This window comes from Panthera pardus, unplaced genomic scaffold (assembly GCF_024362965.1).
Source record: "Panthera pardus isolate Hobbes unplaced genomic scaffold, ASM2436296v1 HiC_scaffold_6, whole genome shotgun sequence".
In the NCBI taxonomy this organism is placed as follows: domain Eukaryota; kingdom Metazoa; phylum Chordata; class Mammalia; order Carnivora; family Felidae; genus Panthera; species Panthera pardus.
This window is the reverse complement of record NW_026526991.1, coordinates 59,530,991-59,555,741: the sequence shown is the minus strand read 5'-3', so window position 1 is coordinate 59,555,741 and position 24,751 is coordinate 59,530,991. Positions and strand designations below refer to the sequence as shown.

Sequence of the window (24,751 nt, the reverse complement as noted above, 5' to 3'; positions counted from 1 at the left end):
CTATCCTAAAATTTGTATGGAACCACTAAATATCTCTAATAGCCAAAGCAAGCTTGAAAAAGAAAAACACAAGTGGAGGTATCACAATTCAAGACTTCAAGTTATACTACAAAGCTACAGTAATCAAAACAGTATGGTACTGGCACAAAAACAGACACGTTGATCAATAGAACAGAATGGAAAATCCAAAAATAAACCCACAATTATATGGCACATTAACCTTCAACAAAGCAGGAAAGACTATGCAATGGGAAAAAGATATTCTCTTCAACAAATGGTGTTGGGAAAACTGGACAGCAACATATGAAAGAATGAAACTGGACCACTTTCGTATACCATGCACAAAAATAAATTCAAAATGGATGAAAGATCTAAATGTGAGACATGAAGCCATTAAAATCCTAGAAGAGAGCACAGACAGTAATTTTTCTGACATCGGCTGTAGCAACATTTTTCTAGGTATGTCTCCTGAGGCAACAGAAACAAAAGCAAAAATAAACTGTTGGGACTACATCAAAATAAAAAGTTTCTGCACCTGAAGAAAACAATCAACCAAATTAAAAGGCAACCTACAGAATGAGAAAAGGTATTTGCGAAGTATCTAAAATATATAAAGAACTTATAAAACTTATCACAAAAAAATAAATAATGCAATTAAAAAATGGGCAGAAGACATGAACACACATTTCTCCAAAGAAAACATCCAGAGGGCCAACAGGCACATGAAAAGATGCTCAACATCACTCATCATCAAGGAAATGTAAATCAAGACTACAAAGGGGGGCGGGGCGCCTATGTGGCTCAGTCAGTGAAGCATCTAACTCTTGATTTTGACTCAGGTCATGATCTCATGGTTCGTGAGATCGAGCCCCACATGGGACTCCACGCTGACAGCACAGAGCCTTCTTAGGATTTTCTTTCCTCCTCTCTCTCTGCCCCTCTCCCCTTAAAATAAATAAACTTTAAAAAACTACAATGAGATATCACCTCACAACTGTCAGAATGGCTAAAATCAGAAACACAAGAAAGAAGTGTTGCCAAGAATGTGGAGAAAAAGGAACCCTCTTACACTCTTGGTGGGAATACAAACTGGTGCAGCCACTGTGGAAAACAGTATGGAGTTTCCTCAAAAAGTAAAAATAGATCTACTCTATGATCCAGTAATCACACTACGAGGTATTTACTCCAAAAATACAAAAACATTATTTCAAAGTGATACAGGTATCCCTAAGTTTATGGCAACCTTATTTATAATAGCCAAATTATGACAGCAGCCCAAGTGTCTATCAATAGATGACTGGATAAAGATCTGGTGTGTGTATATATATGCAATGGACTATTATTCAGCCATAAAAAGAATGAAATCTTGCCATTTGCAACAACATGGATGGAGCTAGAGAGTATAACACTAAGTGAAATAAGTCAGAGAACAACAAATACCATATGATTTCACTCATGTGGAATTTAAGAAACACAACGTATGAACAAAGGAGAAAAAGAGAGAGAGAAACCAAGAAACAGACTTCTAACTACAGAGAACAAACTGATGGTTATCAGAGAGAAGGTGGGTGGGGGATGGATGAAATAGGTGAGGATGATTAAGAGAGATTAAGAAATATCTTAATGAGCACCGAGTAATATATGGAATTGCTGAATCACTATAATGTACACCTGAAACTAATATAACACTGTATGTTAACTACACTGGAATTAAAATAAAATAAAATATTTAGACTTTGATAATGGATTTGAATAAGTTTGAGCAAGAGTGTCAGTCAGGAAGTAGAAGAGGGATTTTTTCAAGACTGAGGAAATGGAAGAAGGATACAGGGCCTCCAGTCTTCCATCTCAGAATAGTTATCAGGGCACAAAAGACTGACGGGAAAGAAAAGGGGCTACTGGGAAAAATATTAACCTCTCCTCCATATCTCATGTTATTTGACGAATATGAAGATCACCACAGCAACAGAAAGCAAATGCCCCAAGTGCTACTATCTTACCTTGGGAAGACATACAGTGTTCTATACATCAAGCAAATAATTACGTTATATTGTCTAGAGTTATACATAAATGTAATAAAGGTATCTTATTTAGCATTATGCACAGCATGTAGTAAACTGCTCAAAAAACATGTTGTTTTCTATTGCCTGTTATTATTTTTAATTACTATCATTACTGCAGTTTCCACAAGGCTTTTGTACTACGCTGATGTTCTCCTATTAGCTTCCTCAGAGTCCCTTTGGACTTCTTCCCCAACCCTTTATTAAAAGTTCAATTCCAGAGTTTTCAACAAAATAGAGTTTATTAGTATGCTCTAAATGTTGGTCTCCTGGGATCTTTACCTTCTGTCCTCAAATGATCGTGCTGAGGTCTCTTCTGAATAGAACACTTAAAATGTGCTTCATTCTGCTATAAAATCATAAGGAGCACATACCCAGGCTCAAACAAATCAGAACAAAGGAAAAAGTCTTTGAAGAAGGATGCTTCCCGTTATCACTACTTAACTATGCTTAATTTAAATAAATCTTATCTCAAGGGTGTCCAGGGTGCATTTTAAATTAATGTAGAATGAAAAAGTGGCACAGTTAAGCTGATATAGAGCAGGATGAGTAGGGTTTTTCCTACTAAATTTTCATAAGTTTGTGAAATTTGTGGACAATTAGGTCAATAAGTACAGGTGGGAAAGCAAACAAGTTCAATTTTATGCCATCGTTCATCCACTTCAGACTCCTAAATTGTGATTCATCCCACGGACATGTATGGGTAATATCTCACACTTGCCCTGAAAGTCAAGTGTAAGTATATTTGCATTTTATAGCTATATCAATGTTACCTGTTTGTGCTTATGGAGCATGAAATCATATGAGTGTGGGGGTTTTTATTAAAAACTAACTTTTCCCATTCACTAGGTTGCCTTTTCATTTTGCTGACGGTTCCAATCTAGACAGTATCACGCTAAGTGAAATAAATCAGAGAGAGAAATACAAATACCATATGATTTCACTTATATGTAGGGTCTAAAAAACAAACAGAAACAGACTCATAAATAGAGAACTAGTGGTTGCCAGCAGGGAGGATTGGTAAGATGGGTGAAACGGGTGAATGGGATTAAAAGGTACAAACTTTCAGTTATAAAATAAATAAGTCATGGAGCTGAAAAGTAGAGCATAGGGAATATAGTCAATAATATTGAGAAAACATTGTATGATGACAGATGGTAACTATACTCATTGTGGTGAGCACTGAGTAATGTATAGAATGGTCAATTCACTATGTTGTATATGAGACTAATATAACATTGTATGTCACCTAAAATTCAATTTTTAAAAATAATTTATAGCATTCATGCAGTACAAAGTATAAACAGACAGCTTCCCCTATGTCCCTCACTTCCTCATCTAACTTCATAAAGATAATACTGATCCTTTACTCTCCCAGATCTATGTGACTATGCATATAAAAATATACTTTTATAAGATATAGAGATATTGAGATATATCTTTTTTTACCCAATGGGGATCACACAATACACTATAGTTCAGCAGCTTGCTTTATTCACATAGCAATATAAAAAATATATCTTTCCAAATGAGTTCACATAAATCTTTGCCATTCATTTTTATTGGCATTTTGTAGTTTGGATATCCCAAAATTTTTTCATCATTTCCCTATTGGTGGAAATTCAAATTGTTTCCAACTTTTTACATCTACAAACAATATTATAAAACTATTGAAGTGAATTTATTACAGAATTTATATGGAATGTAAATGTGAACTTTTGAATGACAACATAAAGCTGTTCATCAAAGACCGAAAATGAAGGCAAGGAAGCGCAAGAGCTTGGACATTCACATCATTGGATGACATTAGCTCATTCTACACATCCTCGAGATTAGTACATCCTTGGGAACAACAGCAAAGATGGCTCTCTGGTGTTCCAGATAGGCACACAGCCCAGGTGTAGAGGGCTTAGGATTCAGGGTCTTAGGATTTCTTTATTTCAGGGAACCTAGAAGATCAGAACAAAAATAGGATGCCCAAAGACATTTGAGGCTTCTTTCTTAGGACAATCACTGACCTTTTTGAAAAAGAATATTACAACAAAATATCTGGAATTCCTGGTTCTGTATTGGGGCCAAGGAAATGACTCAGCCTGTCCAAGAGGCTTAGATAGACAGGATGGGGGAGTCCAGGTACAGATGAACACTTCTCCCTAAGAGTAGAGTCAGTGTTAAAAATTTAAAGTAGTTCATGAAAGCCCCCCTGAAATCATTTGATGTCTGAGGTTTCTCTTTCCATGAGAGACAGATAAGTATCCTGAAAACAAAGCATGAGGGAGTTGTGTGCCCAAACTCTACATTTATTAAAGCATTTCAAAATTCAATAACAAATAAAAGAAATACAGATTTTTCTTATTTGGTGATGGAAGAGCACAAACTATGAAAAAAATAATCTCTAAAAAATAAAAATAAAAAAATAAAAAAAAAAACACCTTGCCGATAGAGGTCTGGCTCTCAGCTCAAAATTCCAGCAGAACCAGGCAACACTCATGATGTGTCGTGATGTGTTCCACTCATCAGTGGAAGAGAGAAGGGAAATGGAAAAAAATCAATTTTTGTATTCAAGCAACTTTATCCTAAACTAGCTCTTGGAAGTTCCTGTTAGTTACTAGACCAAAAAGCAAAAACATATATACAATTTATGTGGTAAATTACCAAAGAGAACAAACTAAGGAGGGGAAGAGAAAAAAGAGCACTATCTTTTTTTCATTTATTTAACAACTATGTATTTTGACCATACTGTGTGTTTTTGCCACTGTAATTGGAGAATAAAAGAATACCAAAAAAGAGGAATAATATATTTATAATATGCCTAGCATAAACCAACACTACAATCATTCAATAAGTGTTGGTTCTCCTGTCCTTCCCCTGCTCTTAAGGAATTTATAGTCCATTCTTAGAAAGATGGTGTGTGTGTGTGTGTGTGTGTGTGTGTGTGCACACACACACACACACAGATAGATACAGAGATAGATATATACAGATATATATGCTTAATTATATATCTGCTTAATATATATCACAAAATAGTTAATGCCTGAATAAAATGCATCATTTACATTAATTCTTATCTTAGAATCAGGCATCTCTCTGCATTTATGCTGTGTCACAGATATTCAGATGTTCATTTTGATGTAAAAATTCCGCAGAGTATAGCCACAATGGAAAACAGCATGGTGGTTCCCCAAAAAAATAAAAATAGAATTACCATATGATCCAACAATACAGGCTGCTAGGTATATACCCAGAAGAACCGAAAGTAGGATCTCGAAGATATATTTGCACACTCATGTTTATAGCACCATTATACACAATAACCAAAATAGAAGCAACCCAAACATCCATCAATAGATGACTGAGTAAGCAAAATATGAGATGTATACATGATGCAACATTATTCAGCCTTTAAAAAGGAGAACATCCCTTGAGAAAATTACACTAAGCAAAATAAAACAGTCACAAAATGACAAATATTGTATGATTTTATTTATATGCGCTAACTAAAATAGATTCATAAAAACAGAAAGTAGAATGGTGCTTGCCAGAGGCAGGAAATAAGGGGGAAAATGAGTTGTTAAATGGCTATAGCATTTCAGTTTTACAAGATAAAAAGTTCTGGAGATCTGTTGCACACTGAAGTAAATATACTTAACACTATTGAACTTAAAAATGATTAAGATGGTAAATTTTATGTTCCATGTTTTTTACCACAATTTTTTTAATTCCACAAAGCATCTCACAAATGCTAATGACACTCTTTACGGGTTGTCTTACTCAGATGATAGTGCCTAGCAAATGGACTCAATTTACTGATTTTCTGTCTCTATTTGCACAAGGAGATCTGCCAGAAGTGGAGGAAGAGATAAATTCCCATTTCTATAGTGTCTTGGCTATAGAAACAGAGAAAGACTCTAGTAGCTTGAGCCAGGTGTTTTTCAGGGTTAATGTAAGGACTATCTTCCTATTAAAAGTTTGCCTGAAAATACTAGAAATCTCCTTTAGGATTTATATGGATAAATATACAGGAAGTTAAATTTAGATCAATGGTCTACAAACATAACTTTTTCAACTACCTTCTGAAAGAAAACTTGGGAGTGATAAAACTGCCAGTTTTTATAAAATAACATTTTTTAAATAATAATTAATGTAATTACGCATTCTATTCAATAATTAACCATTTTCTATTTTATGTATATGACATCTTTCTAAAAATAGACTGTAAGTTCCTTAAAAGCAGGGGAAGGGCAAGAGAACCAACACTTACTGAACCCTGACTCTTAAGAGTTACTATTTTTCAAAATTAAATTTCTTGACATTTAACCAAAAAACCTATCAAGGAGTTTGGAAATTTAAATAGGCTTTATCACAAGGAAAAAAATAAGACGCTGAGATATATTTTAACATTCAAAATTCCAGCAGAACCAGGTAAGACTCATGATGTGTCCTGATGTGTTCCACTCATCAGTGGAAGAGAGAAAGGAAATGGAAAAAAAATCAATTTTTGTATTCAAGCAACTTTATCCTAAACTGGCTCTTGGAAGTTCTTGTTAGTTCCCTAACTTCCCCTAAGCTTAATTTGAGGGGAATATGTCCAAAAGAAAATGTATTATAGAGAGTTAAAAATATGGGACTGAAAATGAAACAGGAATCCAGGACTAACAGTATGAGGCAAGTATAAGACAGAATCGTTTCACACATTTTAAAACTAAAGCCAGCAACAACTTCTGAAAAATGTGTTTAGAGGAATGTAAAGCCAGAGTAAGAGAACATCATTAGAATCTCGAGAAAGGATGAAAAATTAGGAAGAAGCCATTAGCTAAAGGCAGAAATTAAGAAAATATTAGAAGGAAAAAAATCAAAGACAATATTGAGACAAAATATAAAAATACAGAATTTTTTTAAGAATATGCAATCTCTGCTTAATAAATATGTTAAAAAACAAAGAAGCATGTCTGGTGCATGTGTATTATAAAATAGAAGAATTTGCAGCTATGTGTGCTTAGCCAAACCACTAAAATTTTACCAGCCTCAGTTTATCATCATCACCACTATTTATCCTCACAATATCATTAATGCACATTATCTCATCTGTAAGATTCAGATAATAGTTCAAATCATTCTGTTCCTGAATGAGGATGGGAAAGCAGTACAACCTGGTAGTTGAGTGTGCAGACTAGGGATCAGGCAGTACTGGGACATAATTCTGGCCCCACAAGACACTAGTGGGATTTGGAACAATTTATCAACTGCTCCAAAGCTCCCTTTCCTCATCTGCAAAATGGAGATAGTAATGGGTTACCTATCTCAAAGAGTTATTATGGGAATCAAATAAAATAATGACAAGGTTTGGCAACTCAAGTGATGACAGTTATTATCATAGTTATAACCAAGTAAATGTACATAAAATGCTTTTTAATGGAGAAGATGGTAAAATAAATATGTTTGTTACTTGTTTGTATTTTCAAGAGTTAGAAAGAGACTGGCCTCTGACACAAGAAGAGTCATCTACTCTTTTGAAAAGAGGTATGAGAAGATGAGTACAGGGACAGAAATGTCTTGATAAAAGAAAGGTAGATGTGGAGGATGATGCCAGAGGAAATTTTACTTATTAATAAACTGTAAGTATGTTACCTGCTGAAAAAGGCTCTGAGAATTTGAGAACTATAGAGAAGGTTAAATAAAATTTAGTCTGAATTTTAAATTTAAGTTAAATTTTATCATAATAGCTATGTAACTATTCAGAACAATGTTCTTCACCTATAAACTAAAATACTCAACTAAACTACTCAAATAAACTAAAAAATACTCAACCTCTTGAAGTATGATATAACTAGTCGCAAGCAACTTCTGCATGTTGCTGTCCAATTTTCCCAACAGCCTTGTTGAATAAACTGTCTTTTTTCCATTGGATATTCTATCCTGCTTTGTTAAAGATTAGTTGACCATATAGTTGTGGGTCCATTTCTGAGTTTTCTATTCTGTTCCATTGACATATGTCTCTGTTTTTGTGCCAGCACCAAACTCTTAAATGAGGTTTGCACCTTTTGATTTCAGTTCTCTTTGTCTAGCCAGAGTAAAATTACATGGTTACTAGTACCAACAGATATGAAAGAAAATGATATCAGGTATCTTCTTGGATATATAGCACCTGGTCCACTGCTAAAACCATCTAAGACAGGAGTCCTGAGACCGAAAGAAAGCTGACACTGGCAGCAAAGATTTACAGACTGATGATGTTAGTTACAACAGTCCACAAATTCAAAAAATTGAAGGGAAGTTGAGGGCATCTTTGGTTACTGCAATTATAATGGGAGTGCTGATTCCCTCCTAAAGCCTCCTCAACTGTGAACTACACAGCTTTTCTTCTCACACTGAGACCAAGAGAGTGATGGAAATGAGACATCACTGCCAAGTTACCAGATATAGTGAAAGATCAAAAGTAGACTCAATGTTCAAAGTGAAAATAAAAACAGAAAATGGAGAGAATGATAACTTGGGAGTTGGTTTAGAAGGTAGGCTAGGAAAGTACATGAAGAGCCTAAAATGGAACCAAGGAGAAAATTTTCCTGCATGAAAATTTAAAATAATAATTCTTGTGAAGATCCAGCCTCTCTGTCCAATAGAAAATCTCTCATTTGAATCAAATTGACAAAAAATAGATATTTGAACCGACTCAACAGAAAAGACTTAGCTTCTCCTAAATGTTCCTGAGCTCCTCTTCAATTCTCATCACTGATTTATTTCCTCTGTACCTTTATAGGCAGCAAAGGTTAGCAATGAAAAACCAAACCTTTCTGACAGAATTCATTCTGCTGGGACTATCAGACATCCCGGAGATCCAACTTGTAATCTTTATATTTCTCTTCCTCACCTACATATTCAGCATCATTGGAAACCTGACAATCATCACCCTTACTCTACTGGATTCCCACCTCCAGACTCCCATGTATTTCTTCCTCCGGAATTTCTCCTTCTTAGAAATTTCCTTTACAACCACTTTTACTCCCAGGCTGCTGTTCAGCATCACAACTGGAAACAAGAGCATCAGCTTTGCTGGCTGCTTCACTCAGTATTTCTTTGCCATCTTCTTCGGAGCCACAGAGTTTTACCTTCTGGCTGCCATGTCCTTTGACCGCTATGTGGCCATATGCAAACCCCTGCATTACATGACCATTATGAGCAGCAGAGTCTGCATCCAGCTGGTCCTCTGCTCTTGGTTGGCTGGATTCCTAATCATCATATCCCCAATCATCCTGACCAGTCAGCTGGATTTCTGTGCCTCCAACATGCTGAATCATTATTACTGTGACTATGGACCCCTCCTAGAAATATCTTGCTCAGACACAAGATTCCTGGAGCTGGTTGACTTTATCTTAGCAGTTGTGACCTTGGTGGTCACTCTGGTGCTGGTGATTCTCTCCTACACAAACATCGTCTGGACCATTCTCAAGATCCCCTCAGCTCAGCAAAGGAAAAAGGCTTTTTCCACGTGTTTTTCCCACATGATTGTCATCTCCCTCTCTTATGGCAGCTGCATCTTCATGTACATAAAACCCTCAGCTAAAGAAGGGGTTGCCTTCAATAAGGGGGTAGCTGTGCTCAATAACTCAGTTGCCCCTTTATTGAACCCATTCATTTACACCTTAAGGAACAAACAAGTAAAACAAGCCTTCAAGGATGTGGCCAGAAAGATTATGAGTATTTAGTGAATGTAAAAACCTCAAACTCAAAGGAAAATCTGAACAATATGCATGAAATTTCTCCCCATGAAAACATAGAGAAAGCTTCTCTAATCCTCTCCTTATTAAAGCAATGCTTCAAATGAATTCATTGTAAGGAGGTACCAAAGTTATATTTCAAACTTGCCAATGAGGGGAAACTCTTCCCAAAAAATTGTTCACATATTTATTTCTAGTTAATAGATTTTTTAACTTGACAGTTTAAAATGTTGCAAAAATGTAAGATAATTCAACTCTTCACATTATTTTGAGAATATAGTTATTTAAAATAAAAATACATTATTTGTGCTAAGAAGAAATGTATTTATTATAGTTATCTTAAAGCAAATTAATATATAGTTTTTGTAAGTTCTGTTTTAATTTCTAATATGATTTTTAAAGATATAAATGTAACCCCTTAGTAGATAAATTTTTATAGGAAAAAGATGTCACTGGATAACATTGTTAGTCTGGGTACAAGAAGGGAATAGCTGAATAAAAATTACTAGGATGTCACAAGACTGATGATCCTGGGCTTCTGGTAAAGTTTAGCTGTATATGTGAAGCTCTTACTTTAATCAAAGTCTTTCAGAAACTTGTCCAAATTATCAGAAATTATCACACTCTTTCCAGAAGAGGCTAGTAATTACATCTTTCAATAAAGTTCCATTCTTGCAATAAAGGGCATCTTTTCTCAAGTTTGAGACAATTTCCTTTCTCATCCTTATTGCTCTGACAATTCTGAAACTGTCTCCTTTAAGGTTAGGAGTTCCAGTTGTAGGGTTTCCAGTTGTAGGGTTAATATTTCTCACTCTATCTCTCTTTCCAGTCAGGAAATTAAAATGAAAACTATTACCAAAGGTATCCCTAACAGAGTGAATATCCAGTCTCCTCCTAAGGGACGATTCAGAAGAGTGGGAATCATGAACCAAGTTAGCAAGAGTCAAAACCTATAGGACTCTATGAGTGTGCCTTAGCATTAGCATCATTTTGATGAACCTAAGGAGGCTGAGATGAAAGGGATGCCTAAAGATGGGCATGCCTTAATTAAGAAACAGTATCCAAAGTTTTTAAGAATTGGTGTTTTATTTTTATTGTATTGTCTTTTTATTTTCTATATATTAAATGTACTAGATATAATCTGCACTACTTCCCAATTTTTTTATTCTTCCAAGATTTTATTTAAATTCAAGTTAGTTAACATGCAGTATAAGTATTGTTTTCAGTAATAGAATCCAGTTAATCACTTCCATGTAACACCCAGTGCTCATCACAAACGCCTTCCTTAAAACCCGTCATCCATTTAGCCCATTCCCCCACATACCTTGCCTCCAATAATCCTGTTTGTTCTCTATAGTTAAGACTCTTTTCTGGTTTGCCTTCCACTCTGTTTTTATATTATTTTATTTTTCCTCCCCTTCCCCTATGTTCATCTGTTTTGTTTCTTCAATTCCACATATGAATGAAATCATATAGAACTTGTCTTTCTCTGAATGACTTACTTCATTTAACATAACACTCTCTAGTTCCATCCATATCATTACAAACGGCAAGATTTCATTCTTTTTGATTGCCAAATAATATTCCATTGTATATCTATACCACACCTTCTTTATACATTCATCAGTCAATGGACATTTGGGCTCTTTCCATAATTTGGCTATTGTTGATAGTGCTGCTATAAACATTGGAGTGCATCTGCTCCTTCGAACCAGTATTTTTGTATCTTTTGGATAAATACCTGGTAGTACAATTGCTGGGTCATAGGGTAGTTCTATTTTTAACTTTTTGAGGAATCTCCATACTGTTTTCCAGAGTGGCTGCACCAGTTTGCATTCCCACCAACAGTGCAAGAGGGTTCCCCTTTCTCTGCATCCTCACAACACCTGTTGTTTCTTGTGTTGTTAATTTTAGCCACTCTGACAGGTGTGAGGTAATAGCTCATTATGGTTTTGATTTGTATTTCCCTGATTATTAGTGATGTTGAACATCTTTTCATGTGTCTGTTGGCCATTTGTATGCCTTCTTTGGAGAAATGTCTGTTCAAGTCTCCTGCCCAGTTCTTAACTGAATTATTTATTTTTAGGGTATTGAGTTTGATAAGTTCTTTACAGATTTTGGATACTAACCCTATATCATATATGTCATTTGCAAATATCTTCTCCCATTCCATCAGTTTCATGTTAATTTTGTTGATTGTTTCCTTCACTGTGCAGAAGCTTTTTATCTTGATGAAGTCCCAAAAGTTCATTTCAGCTTTTGTTTCCCTTGCCTCTGGTGATGTTTCTAGTAAGAAGTTGCTACTGACAAGGCCAAAGAGGTTGCTTCCTGTGTTATCCTCTAGGATTTTGATAGTTTCCTATCTCACATTTAGGTCCTTCATCCCTTTAGAATTTTTTTTTCATTTTTAATTTATTTTCGTGTCGGGTATAAGAAAATGGTCCAGGTCACCATCCAGTTTTCCCAACACCATTTGTTGAAGAGACTGTCTTTTTCCCATTGAATATTCTTTCCCATTTTTTCAAAGACTAGTTGACCATATAGTTGTGGGTCCATTTCTGGGTTCTCTATTCTGTTACATTGACCTATGTGTCTGTTTTTGTGCCAGTATAGTACTGTCTTGAGATTACAGGTTTGTAATACACTTTGAAGTCTGGAATTGCGATGCCTCCAGCTTTGCTTTGCTTTTTCAGGATTACTTTGGCTATTCAGGGTCTCTTCTGGTACCATACAAATTTTAGAACTGTTAGTTCTAGTTCTGTGTAAAAGCTGTTGGTGTTTTAATAGGGACTGTGTTGAATGTGTAGATTGCTTTGGTAGTATAAACATCTTAAAAATGTTTGTTCTCCAATCCATGAACATGGAATGCTTTTCCATTTCTTTGTGCCTTCTTCAATTTCTTTTATAAGTGTTCTATAATTTTCAGAGTACAGATATTTTGCTTTGGTTCGGTATCTAATTGTTTTGGTCAATTTTAAAAGGGATCAATCCCTTGATTTCTTTTTTGCTGCCTCATTATTGGTATATAGAAATGCAACCTATCTCAGCACATTGATTTCATATGCTGCAATTTTGCTGAATTTATGTATCAGTTCTAGCAATCTTTTGGTGGAGTCTTTGAGTTTTCTACATAGAGTATCATGTCATCTATGAAGAGTGAAAGTTTGACTTCTTCCTTGCTGATCTGGATGCCTTTTATTTCTTTTTGTTGTCTGATTGCTGAGGCTAAGACTTCCAATACTATGCTGAACAACAGTGGTGAGAGTGGACATCCCTTACCTTAGGGGAAAAGCTCTGTTTTTCCTCATTGAGGATATTAGTTATGGGTCTCTTTCATATATGGCCCTTATGATGGTGAGGTATGTTTCTTCTACCCCTACCTTCTTGAGGGTTTTTTATCAAAAAAGGGTGCTGTATTGTGCCAAATGCTTTTTTTCATCAGTTGAGAGAATCATATGGTTCTTATACTTTCTTTTATTAATTTTATCACATCGATTGATTTATGAATATTGAATCAGACCTGCAACCCAGGAATAAATCCCTCTTGATTGTGGTGAATAATTCTTATAATGTACTGTTGTATTCGATATGCTAGTATCTTTTTGAGAACTTTTACATCTATGTTCATCAGGGATATTGGTCTGTAATTCTCCTTTTTAATGACACCTTCATCTGGTTTGGAATCAAGGTAATGCTGGCCTCATAGAATGAGTTTGGAACTTTACCTTTCATTTCTATTTTTGGAACTGTTTCAGAAGAATTACATTTCAAAAGAATTAAGTATTAACTCTTCTTTAACTGCTTGGTAGAATTCCCCTGGGAAGCCAAGGGATTAGTGTTTCAAAGGGTAAAGTGGAGAAGACAAAGAAACCTATATGATGTTAAGGTATCCACATCTATTTAAAGTGGTAAGATCTTGATTCTAGGTAGCCCAGGAAAAGTTAAGCATGTATATTGTAATTCCTCAGAACTTACTTTAAAAAAATTAAACAATGATGGGCACGTGGGTGGCTCAGTCGGTTAAGCATCTGTCTTCAGCTCAGGTCATGATCTCACAGCTCATGCATTTGAGCCCCACATTGGACTCTGTGCTGACAGCTCAGAGCCTGGAACCTGCTTCTGATTCTGTGTCTCCCTCTCTCTGTGTCCCTCCCCTACTCATGCTCTCTCTCTCTCTCTCTCTCTCTCTCTCTCAAAAATAAATAATCATTTTTTTAATTTTTAATTAAACAAAGAGATACAGAAGTCTTAGCCTCAGCAATCAGACAACAAAAAGAAATAAAAGGCATCCAAATTGGCAAGGAAGAAGTCAAACTTTCACTCTTCACAGATGACATGATACACTATGCATAAAACCCTAAAGACTCCACCAAAAGATTGCTAGAACTGATCCATGAATTCAGCAAAGTCACAGGATATAAAATCAATGTACAGAAATAGGTTGCATTTCTATATATCAATAATTAAGCAGCAAAAAGAAATCAAGGGATTGATCCCTTTTATAATTGCACCAAAACAATTAGATACCTAGGAATAAACCTAGCCAAAGAGGTTAAAGATCTGTACTCTGAAAAACATACTGATAAATGTATAAAGAAGGTATGGTATAGATATACAATGGAATGTTATTCAGCCATCAAAAGAAATGAAATCTTGTCATTTGCAATTACTTGGATCGAGCTAGAGTGTATTATTCTAAATGAAATAAGTCAGTAAGAGAAAGACAAATACCACATGATTTCACTCATATGTGGCATTAAGTAAACAAAACAGATGAACATATGGGAGGGGGGAAAAGAGAGAGGTATACAAACCATGAGAGACTCTTAAAGATAGAGAACAAACTGAGGGTTGATGGAGGAAAGTGGGTGAGGGATGGGCTAAATAGATAACAGGTATTAAGGAGTGCACATTTTATAATGAGCACTGGGTGTTACATATAATTGATCAATCACTGAATTCTATTGCTGAAGCTATATTGCACTGTATGTTAACTAACTAGAATTTAAATAAAAATCTGAAAAAAAAGAGATAGCCAAAATCATAATAAATAAATGAATTTCAGTGGAATATGAAAAATTTTTTCAAATAATGCAAAAGTAGGCATGAAATGAGAAGTGAAGGACTAAAACAGAGGAAACAAATGTAAATAATTACATTTAAATTTAATGTAATTATTGATATGCTTGGAGTTACTTCTAAAAACACACCAATAATTACATTAAAAGTAATTGATTAAAAAAAAGTAATTGATCCATACATGCCATTTAAAATAGAGATTATCTTCCAAAACCAGATAAACACCCCACTAAAAAGGAGAACTACAGACCAATTTCCTTGATGAACATGGATGCAAAAATCCTCAACGAGATACTAACCAACAGGATCCAACAATATTAAAAGAATTATTCACGACAATCAAGTGGGATCAAGTGGGATGCAAGACTGGTTCATATCCACAAATCAGTCAATGTGATTCATCATGTCAATAAAAGAAAGGACAAGAATCACACAATCTTCTCAACAGATACAGAGAAAGCGTTTGACAAAATACAGCATCCTTTCTTGATAAAAACACTCAAGAAAGTAGGGATAAATGGATCATACCTCAAGATCATAAAAACCATATATGAGAGACTAACTGCTAATATCATCCTCAATGTGGAAAAACTGAGAGATTTCCCTCTGAGGTCAGGAACATGACATGGATGTCCACCCTCACCACTGTTATTCAACATGGAATTGGAAGTCCCAGCCTCAGTAATCAGACAACACAAAGGAATAAAAGGCATCCAATGGGCAAGGAGGAAGTCAAACTTTCACTCTTCACAGACGACATGATACTCTGTATGGAAAACACAAAAGATTCCATCAAAAAAATGCTGGAACTGATCCATGAATTCAGCAAAGTCACAGGATATAAAATCAATGCACAGAAATTGGTTGCATTTCTATACACCAATAATGAAGCAACAGAAAGAGAAATCAAGGAATTGATCCCATTTACAATTGCACCAAAAACCATAAAATACCTAGGAATAAACATAACCAAAGAGGTGAAAAATCTATACACTGAAAACTATAGACAGTTTATGAAAGAAATCAAAGAAGACACAAAAAAATGGACAAATATCCCATGCTCATGGATTGGAAGAATAAATACTGTTAAAATCTCAATACTACCCAAAGCAATCTACATATTTAATGCAATTCCTATCACATTCTTCACCGAGCTAGAACAATCCTAAAATTTGTAAGGAACCAGAAAAGACCCTGAATAGCCAAAACAATCCTGAAAAGAAAACTAAAGCTGGAGGCATGGCAATCCCAGACTTCAAAATGTATTACAAAGCTGTAATCATCAAGAGAGTATGGTACTGGCACAAAAACAGACACTCAGATCAATGGAACAGAATAGAGAACCCTAAAATGGACCCACAAACGTATGGCTAACTAATCTTTGACAAAGCAGGAAATAATATCCAATGGATAAAGACAGTGTCTCAGCAAATACTGTTGAGAAAACTGGGCAGTGGCATGCAGAAGAATGAATCTGGATGAGTTTCTTACACCATACAGAAAAATAAACTCAAAATGGATAAAAGACCTAAATGTAAGACAGGAAGCCATCAAAATCCTAGAGGAGAAAGCAGACAAAAATCTCTTTGACCTCAGCTACAGCAACTTCTTACTCAACACGTCTCTGGAGGCAAGGGAAACAAAAGAAAAATGAACTATTGGGACCTCATCAATATAAAAAATTTCTGGACAGCGAAGGAAACAATCAGCAAAGCTAAAAGGCAACCAACAGAATAGGTGAAAATATTTGCAAATGACATATTCAATAAAGGGTTAGCGTCCAAAATCTATAAAGAACTGATCAAACTCAACACCCCCCAAAAAACAAATAATCCAGTGAAGAAATGGGCAAAAGACATGAATAGACACTTCTCCAAAGAAGACATCCAGATGGCTTACAGACTCATGAAAAAATGTGCAACATCACTCAGCATCAGGGAAATACAAATCAAAACCACACCAGTCAGAATGGCTAAAATTAACAACTCAGGAAAAACAGATGTTGGTGACGATGTGGAGAAAGGGGAAACCTTTTGCACTGCTGGTGGAAATGCAAACTTGTGCAGCCACTCCAGAAAACAATATGGAGGTACCTCCAAAAATTAAAAATAGAACTACCCTACAACCTAGCAATTGCACTACTACATATTTATCCAAGGGATACAGGTGTGCTGGTTTGAAAAGACATGTGCACCCCAATGTTTATAGCAGTGCTATCAATAATAGCCAAAGTATGGAAAGAGCCCAAATGTCCATCGACAGATGAATGGATAAAGAAGATGTGGTATACATATACAATGGAGTATCACTCAGCAATCAAAAAAAAAAAAAAGAAATATTGCCATTTGCAAAAATGTGGATGGAACTAGAGGTATTATGCTAAATGAAATTAGTCAGAGAAAGACAAATATCATATGACTTCACTCATATGTGGACTCTAAGATACAAAACAGATGAACAGAAGGGAAGGGAAGCAAAAATAATATAAAAACAGGGAGGGGACAAACTATAAGAGACTCTTAAATATCAAGAACAAATTGAAGGTTGCTGGAGGGCTCGTAGGTGGCTAAAAGGGCAACGGGCATTGAAGAAGACACTTGGGATGAGCACTGGGTGTTATAAGTAGGGGATGAATCACTGGTTTCTACTCCTGAGATCATTATTGCACTATATGCTAACTAACTTTGATGTAAATTAAAAACTAATAATAATAATTAATTAATTAAATAGAAATTGTCAGAAAGGATTTTTTCTAAATAACCTAATAACATGCTGTCTACAATAAACTCTCTTCAAATATTATAGTTAGTAGGTTAAAAGAATGGGAAAAAGTATAAACACTAATCAAAAGAAAGCTGTAATGACCATATTAATAACAACAAAATAGACTTCAGAACAAAGAAAATACAAAGGATAAGAGAAATGTTTCATAATCATAATGAAGTCAATTCACCAAAAAGATATCCTAAATGTATATGTACTTAACACAGTTATATAAGTAAAAACTTGTAAATCTCAAAGAAGAAAGAGAAAATCCACAATTAGAATTGATAACTTCCATACTTTCTCTCAGTAATAGGTATAATTAGTAGACAGAAAATAAGCAAGGATAGCAGAACTGAACAACACCGTCAATCAACTGGATATAAACTGACATTTAGAGAACACTTCATGTTATTGTAGCTATAGTTGTTTTTTAATATTATTATCTTTTATCTTTTACTGCTAGAGATAAAAGTGATTTATGCACCACAATTATAGCATTAAAGTATTATGAATTGACCATATATTTATTTTTACCAATGATTTTTATACTTCTATATGTTTGCATGTTGTTACTTAGAGTCCTTCCATTTCAACTTAAATATCTCCTAGCATTTCTTGTAAAAAAAAAAAAAATGAAACAAAACAAAACAAAAACCATTTAGTGATGATGAATTCCCTTAGCTTTTATTTGTCTGGAAATGCCACTCCTTCATTTCAAAAGGACAATTTTACCAGATATAGCATTCTTTATTGGCAGGTTTTTTTCTTTTAGCACTTTGAACATATCAACCCATTCCCTCCTGGCCTACAAGTTTTCTGCAAAGAAATCCACTGTTCACCTTATGGTTCCTAGATATGTAATGAATTATTTTTCTCTTGTTGCTTACAAGATTCTCTTGGTCTTTGACTTTTAACATTTTTATAATGTGTCTTGGAGTATTCTTTGAGTTGCTCTTGCTTGGGGTTCTTTGAGCTTCCTGTACCTGGTGTGCATGTCCCTCCTAAGATTTAGGAAGTATTCAGCTATAATTCTTTTAAGATTTTATTTGTAAGTAATCTCTACACCCAACGTGGGGCTCAGACTCACAACCCAAAGATCAAGAGTACATGCTCTACCAACTAAGCCAGCCAGGCACCCCAGCTGTAATTTCTTTAAATAAGCATTCTTTCCCTCCCTCTCCTTCTCAGACTCCCTTAATGGGAATGTTACTTTGCTTGTTGGTGTCCTACAAATCACATAAGCTTACTTCACTCATTTTCATTTTTGTTTCAAATAACTGCCCAATTTCAAATAACCTGTCTTTGAATTCACTGATTCTGTCTTTTGCATGACTGAGTCTACTGTTGAAGCTTTCTATTGAATTTTTCAGTTCTCTCATTGTATTTTTAGCCTCAGGATTTCTGTGTGGTTCTATTTTGTGGTGTCTAATTTTTTCGAGTTTTATGGAGAAATAGTTGATATACATCACTGTGTAAGTTTAAGGTGTATAGCATGATGATTTTAATCAAATATCACAAATAAACTTTAATCAAATTTCACATATATTGTGTGATGTATATCCCAATAGATTCAACTAAAGTCCTTCATCTCATATAAATACAATATAAAGAAAAGAATAAAAGAACCAAAAAGAAAACCTTTTTCTACTTCTTATGAGAACTCTTAGGATGTGTTTTCTTTTATTTTTAATTTATTTATTTTAAGTGAGAGGAGAGGGGCAGAGAGAGAGGGATAGAAAGAGAATCCCAAGCGGGCTCTGTGCTAACACAGGGCTCAGACTCACAAACCATGAGATCATAACCTGAGCCAAAATCAAGAGTTGGACACTTAACTGACTGAGCCACCCAGGCATCCCAGAATGTATTTTCTTAACTTTCCTATATGACATACAGCAGTGTTAACTACAGTCATCACATTGTACATTATATTCCTAGTACCTATTTATCATATAAATGGAAATTCATACCTTTTGATCATCTTCCTCCAGTTCCCACCCACATCCCTCACCCTCCACCTTTAATTACCACAAGTCTGATCCTTTTTTCTATGAATTTGGTGCACTGTTTTGTTTTTATATTCCACATATAAGTAAGATCATACAGTATTTGTCTTTGCCTAGCTTATTTTATTTAGCATAATGCCATCAAGCCCCATCCATGTTGTTGCAAACAATAGGATTTCCTTTTTTTTAATGGCTGAATAATATTCTTGTGTGTGTGTGTATTTTTTTATTAAATTTTTCATTTTGTTCATGCATTATTTTCCTGATTTCATTTAGTTATCTATGTGTGTTCTTTTTTCATTTCATTGTGTTTCTTTAAGGTGACTATTTTTAATTCTTTGTCAGGCAATTTGTAGATTTCCATTTCTTTGGAGTTTTATTTATCCCTTAGTGGTACTATATTTGCCTGATTCTTTGTGATCCATGTAGCCTTAAGATGATGCCCATGCATTTGAAGGAGCAAACATCTCTTCCATTCTTTACAGACTGGTTTCATTTGGTAAATACCTTCTCCTTTCAATTTCCCAGGCTGGTGGGGTGACTTCCACAGTTGTGCTGGGTTGGAGCCTGTTGCTGGGTCTGCAGTGGGTTCTGCAGCTGATAGGCTGGTTAGCAGGGGCTCAAGTGGATGGGGATCCTGTCTGGCCCCTGGGTAGATGGGATTGCCTCCGGGACCTTGTTCAGTAGGGTGGTACTGGGACCAGGGTCTGCTTCAGAGTTCACAGTTTGGTCCTCAGACAGCAAGTCTGTTACCATATATACAGACAGGTGTGGCTCCTGCCAGGCCCCTGTGAGGGTTCCTGTTAGGTGATTGGGTGGGTGTCTGGGTGAGCAGAACTGTCCTTAGATTATGGCTGAGAAAGAATGGAACTGAGTCCCAAGGCTACCAAGAATGAGGTCTGTAGACCTGGCTCTTGAGACACATATGGTCTTGTCTCCTGCCACATCACTGGGAGGGCTGGACTGTTCCCTGATCACAGTTAGAGGGACCAGATCTGAGTCATTTTAGGATCTCCAGATGTAGAGACTGGAGTGCCTCCTGCCAGGTCCTTGTGCCAGAAGGACTAATAAACTGTAACTGGGAGCACTTGGGGGCTGATCATAGGGCCCTTTCAGGATCTGTGGGGTAGAGACAGAAGTGCTTCCTGCCAGGTTCTTGTACCAATGGGACTACTCCCAGACTGGGAGGCATTGGAACCCAGTCACAGTTTCAGAATCTACAGAGGGTCTGTTTGGTAGACTTACCCCCAGGGGCTTCCAGACTGTGGTCAAGAGGGGCTGGAGCCAGTTAACAGGTCACTTCAGAGTCCATACCCAGAACCAAACTCTATATATCTATTACCCAAGGTACAGGTGGCATGACTCTTTCCCAGTTTCCTTTAGTGTATGGTGCTGGTAACAGGACCAAGGCCAAATGGGGCTGTAGCTAAGGGGTAAGCCAAATGGGGTATAGAGCTGTTTCCAAGTCTATGGCTAGGACCACAACTGGCAAATCAGCCACATGGATGTGGGCTTCCCTTCTCAAAACAGTTCTCCTTGGTCTCGGACTCGGACAGTGTTTCACAATCCCCTACCTGGATCCAAAAGCTCCCATATAGGCATTTTTGTCCATGGATGATTGCCAAATTATCATTGGTGAGAAAGGATACTAGTGGGGGACCTCTTAATTCTACCACCCTGGTGATGTCGTTCCTTCCACAGCTAGGATTTTTTTTTAACATTTTATTTTTTATTTTTGGGACAGAGAGAGACAGAGCATAAACGGGGGAGGGGCAGAGAGAGAGGGAGACACAGAATCAGAAGCAGGCTCCAGGCTCTGAGCCTTCAGCCCAGAGCCTGACGTGGGGCTTGAACTCACGTACTGCAAGATCGTGACCTGAGCCGAAGTTGGACGCTTAACCGACTGAGCCACCTAGGCGCCCCTTCACAGCTAGGATTTTTAAGTCCTTTTCTGGTCTTTCCCTTCCTGCAGCTTGTAACTAACAACTAATAGAATCAGTTAGTGTAGATATGGTAGTCTGGGATAATAAGTATCTAATAAATTATGAATTCTGCAGCAAATTTCTATCTTCCTGAGGTTTAGAAAATCCTTAATTACATCTTTTGACTCAGTTCTAAATCAGGGTTTTAATTCATCTTCTGTAAATCTAATTTCTGATTCAAATAATCTAAAGTACTAATTTAAATATAAAACATTAAAAGCTTATTTTGGTGGTTAGGAAGAGGAGCAGAGAAAGCAGAGAAACGGTATAAGTGGGCGGCAAGAATATGGCTGGGCAGAGTAAATGGTTCAGAGAAGCAGAATTCAGGATTGCAAAGGGATAAACGATTTTGTTTGGCCTTGTTAGGAATCATCTGGAGAGACTATCTTGAATCCAACATTTTATTCTGGGTCCCAGAATAAATATTTAATGGATTGGGACCCATTAAATATTTGGTCATTTGTACCCTACTTTGGAGAGTTCCTCTAAAATCTATAATTTTGAGGCTCATGGATTGGAAGAACAAACATTGTTAAAATGTCTATACTATCCAAAGCAAACTACACATTTAATGCAATCCCTATCAAAATACCAACAGCATTTTTCACATAACTAGAATAAACAATTCAAAAATTTGTATGAAACCAAAAAGACCCTGAATAACCAAAGCAATCTTGAAAAATAAAAGCAAAGCTGGAGGCATCACAATTCTAGGCTTCCAGTTATATTACAAAGCTGTAGTAATCAAAACACTATGGTACTGGCACAAAAAATAGAAACATATATCAATAAAAAAGAATAAAGAACCCAGAAATGGATCCATGACTATATGGTCAATTAATCTTCAAAAACTCAGGAAAGAATACCCAGTGGGAAAAGGACAGTCTCTCCAACAAATGATTTCAGGAAAAGGAGACAACAACATGCAAAAGAAAGGAACTGGACCACTTTATTACACCATACACAAAAATAAATTCAATTTGGATTAAAGACATAAATGTGAGACCTGAAACCATAAAAATCCTGTAAGAGAGCACAGGCAGTAACTTCTTTGACATCAGCCATAGCAACTTTTTTCTAGATATGTTTCCTGAGGCAAGGAAACAAAAGCAAAATTTTTAAAAAAACCTATTAGGACTACATCAAAATAAAAAGCTTCTGCAGAGTGAAGAAAACAACCACCAAACTAAAAAGCAAACTGTGGAACAGGAGAAGATATATGCAAATGACATATCCTATAAAGGGTTGATATCTAAAGTATATAAAGTACTTATCAAACTCAAACCCAAACAACAAATAATCCAATTAAAAATGAGCAGAAGATATGAACAGACATTTCTCCAAAGACAATATCCAGATGGCCAACAGAAACATGAAAAGATGCTCAACATCACTCATCATCAGGGAAATACAAATCAAAACTACAATGAGAAAATCATCTCACACCTGTCAGAATGGCTAAAATCAAAACATAAGAAATAACAAGTGTTGGTGAGGATGTGAAAAAAAAAGGATTTCCCTTACACTGTTAGTGAGAATGCAAACTGGTGCGGCTATTTTGGAAAACAGTGTGGCAATTCCTCAAAACATTAAAAATAGTGGGGCACCTGGGTGACTCAGTCAGTTGGGCATCCAACTTCAGCTCAGGTCATGATCTCATGGTTCATGAATTCAAGCCCTGGATCAGGCTCTATGCTGACAGCTCAGAGCCTGGAGCCTGCTTTGGATTCTGTGTGTCCCTCTTTCTCTGCCCCTCCACCACTCACATTCTGTCTCTGTCCCTGTCTCTGTCTCTGTCTCTCTCTCTCTCTCAAAAATAAATAAACATTAAATTTTTTTTTAAAAATTAAAAATAGATCTACTCTATGATCCAGCAATTGCACTACCGAGTATTTACCCCAAGAATACAAGAGCAATAATTCAAAGGGACACATGCACCCCTATGTTTAAAGCAGCATTATTTATGATAGCCAAGATATGGAAGCAGCCCAAGTGTCCATCAATTGATAAATGGATAAAGAAAATGTGTGTATATATACATATATATATGTACATACATACATATACACACATGGGAATACTATTGAGCCATTAAAAAGAATGAAATCTGGCCATTTACAACAACACTGATGGTTCTAGAGAGTACAATGCTAAGAGAAATTAGTCAGAGAAAGACAAATACCATATGATTTCACTCATATGTGGAATTTAAGAAACAAATCAAACAAGCAAAGTGAAAAGGGGGAGGGGGGAGAGAAATACAGGCAGACAGACAAATCAATTACAGAGAACAAACTGATGGTTACCAGAGGGGAGGTGGGTGGGGGGGATGGGTGAAATAAGTGATGGGGATTAAGGAATGCACTTGTCATGATGAGCACCAGGCAATGTATGGAATTATTGAATCACTATATTGTATATTTGAAACTAATATAAAACTGTATGTTAACTAACTGAAATTTAAATTAAAACTTTTAAAAAATAAAAATAAAATGTGTAATTAATTTTGACATGTCATAAGCTCCTTATAATGACCAGTCTAATTCTGAGTCAGCCTTAGTGAATTTTTTAACAGTTGTATTGTGATATAATTGATAGAACAAAAAAATGCAAATGTTTAATGTATACAATATGATCATTTTTGACATACACATACACCTGTGACACTGAAATTTTGTCATTTATCAAAGTAACACAAGAATTAGAATCATAATGGGGGTGTGGGAGGAAATAGATTGATATGAGAGTTCTGCCATGAAAAGGTTGTGGTTTTAACATAAATGAGTTCATGATGATGAACAAGAAAGATGATTAATGAAGTCTGTGCTTATAAACAGTCTTAGTTTCCCCCAACCAGAGGCCAGAAATAAGTCATACAACCAAAAATCCAATGATCAAAGTGACTTTATTCAACAACTTGACAAGACAGAGTGTGTCTTATAAAAGTTTGATGAGGGACCCACAACAATGTTTGACCAATCACATTGTAAAACTTGGCCATCCATCTAACAGACTTATAACAATTAACCTTCAAGAGCAGTTTGGATTCGTGGTTTATTAGACCTATACCCTTATCCATCACATAAAAAGCAATTACTGTTTGCTTAGGAGAAAATATTTTTCTATCAAAGGCATTTAATATT

General features: G+C 35.8%; 1 protein-coding gene across 1 annotated transcript; it reads left to right on the top strand.

Annotated features, from left to right (window-relative positions):
* The first annotated feature begins 8,836 nt into the window (after window positions 1–8,836).
* LOC109270591 (olfactory receptor 6C4-like) lies at window positions 8,837–9,766 on the top strand. The gene has a single exon (XM_019455271.2). The coding sequence runs from the start codon at window positions 8,837–8,839 to the stop codon at window positions 9,764–9,766; it is 930 nt and encodes a 309-aa protein (XP_019310816.1).
* Window positions 9,767–24,751: the final 14,985 nt, after the last annotated feature.

Bases quoted from the DNA above. Each gene is read 5' to 3' on its own strand.
- LOC109270591 (XM_019455271.2), top strand. From the start codon at position 8,837: ATGAAAAACCAAACCTTTCTGACAGAATTCATTCTGCTGGGACTATCA.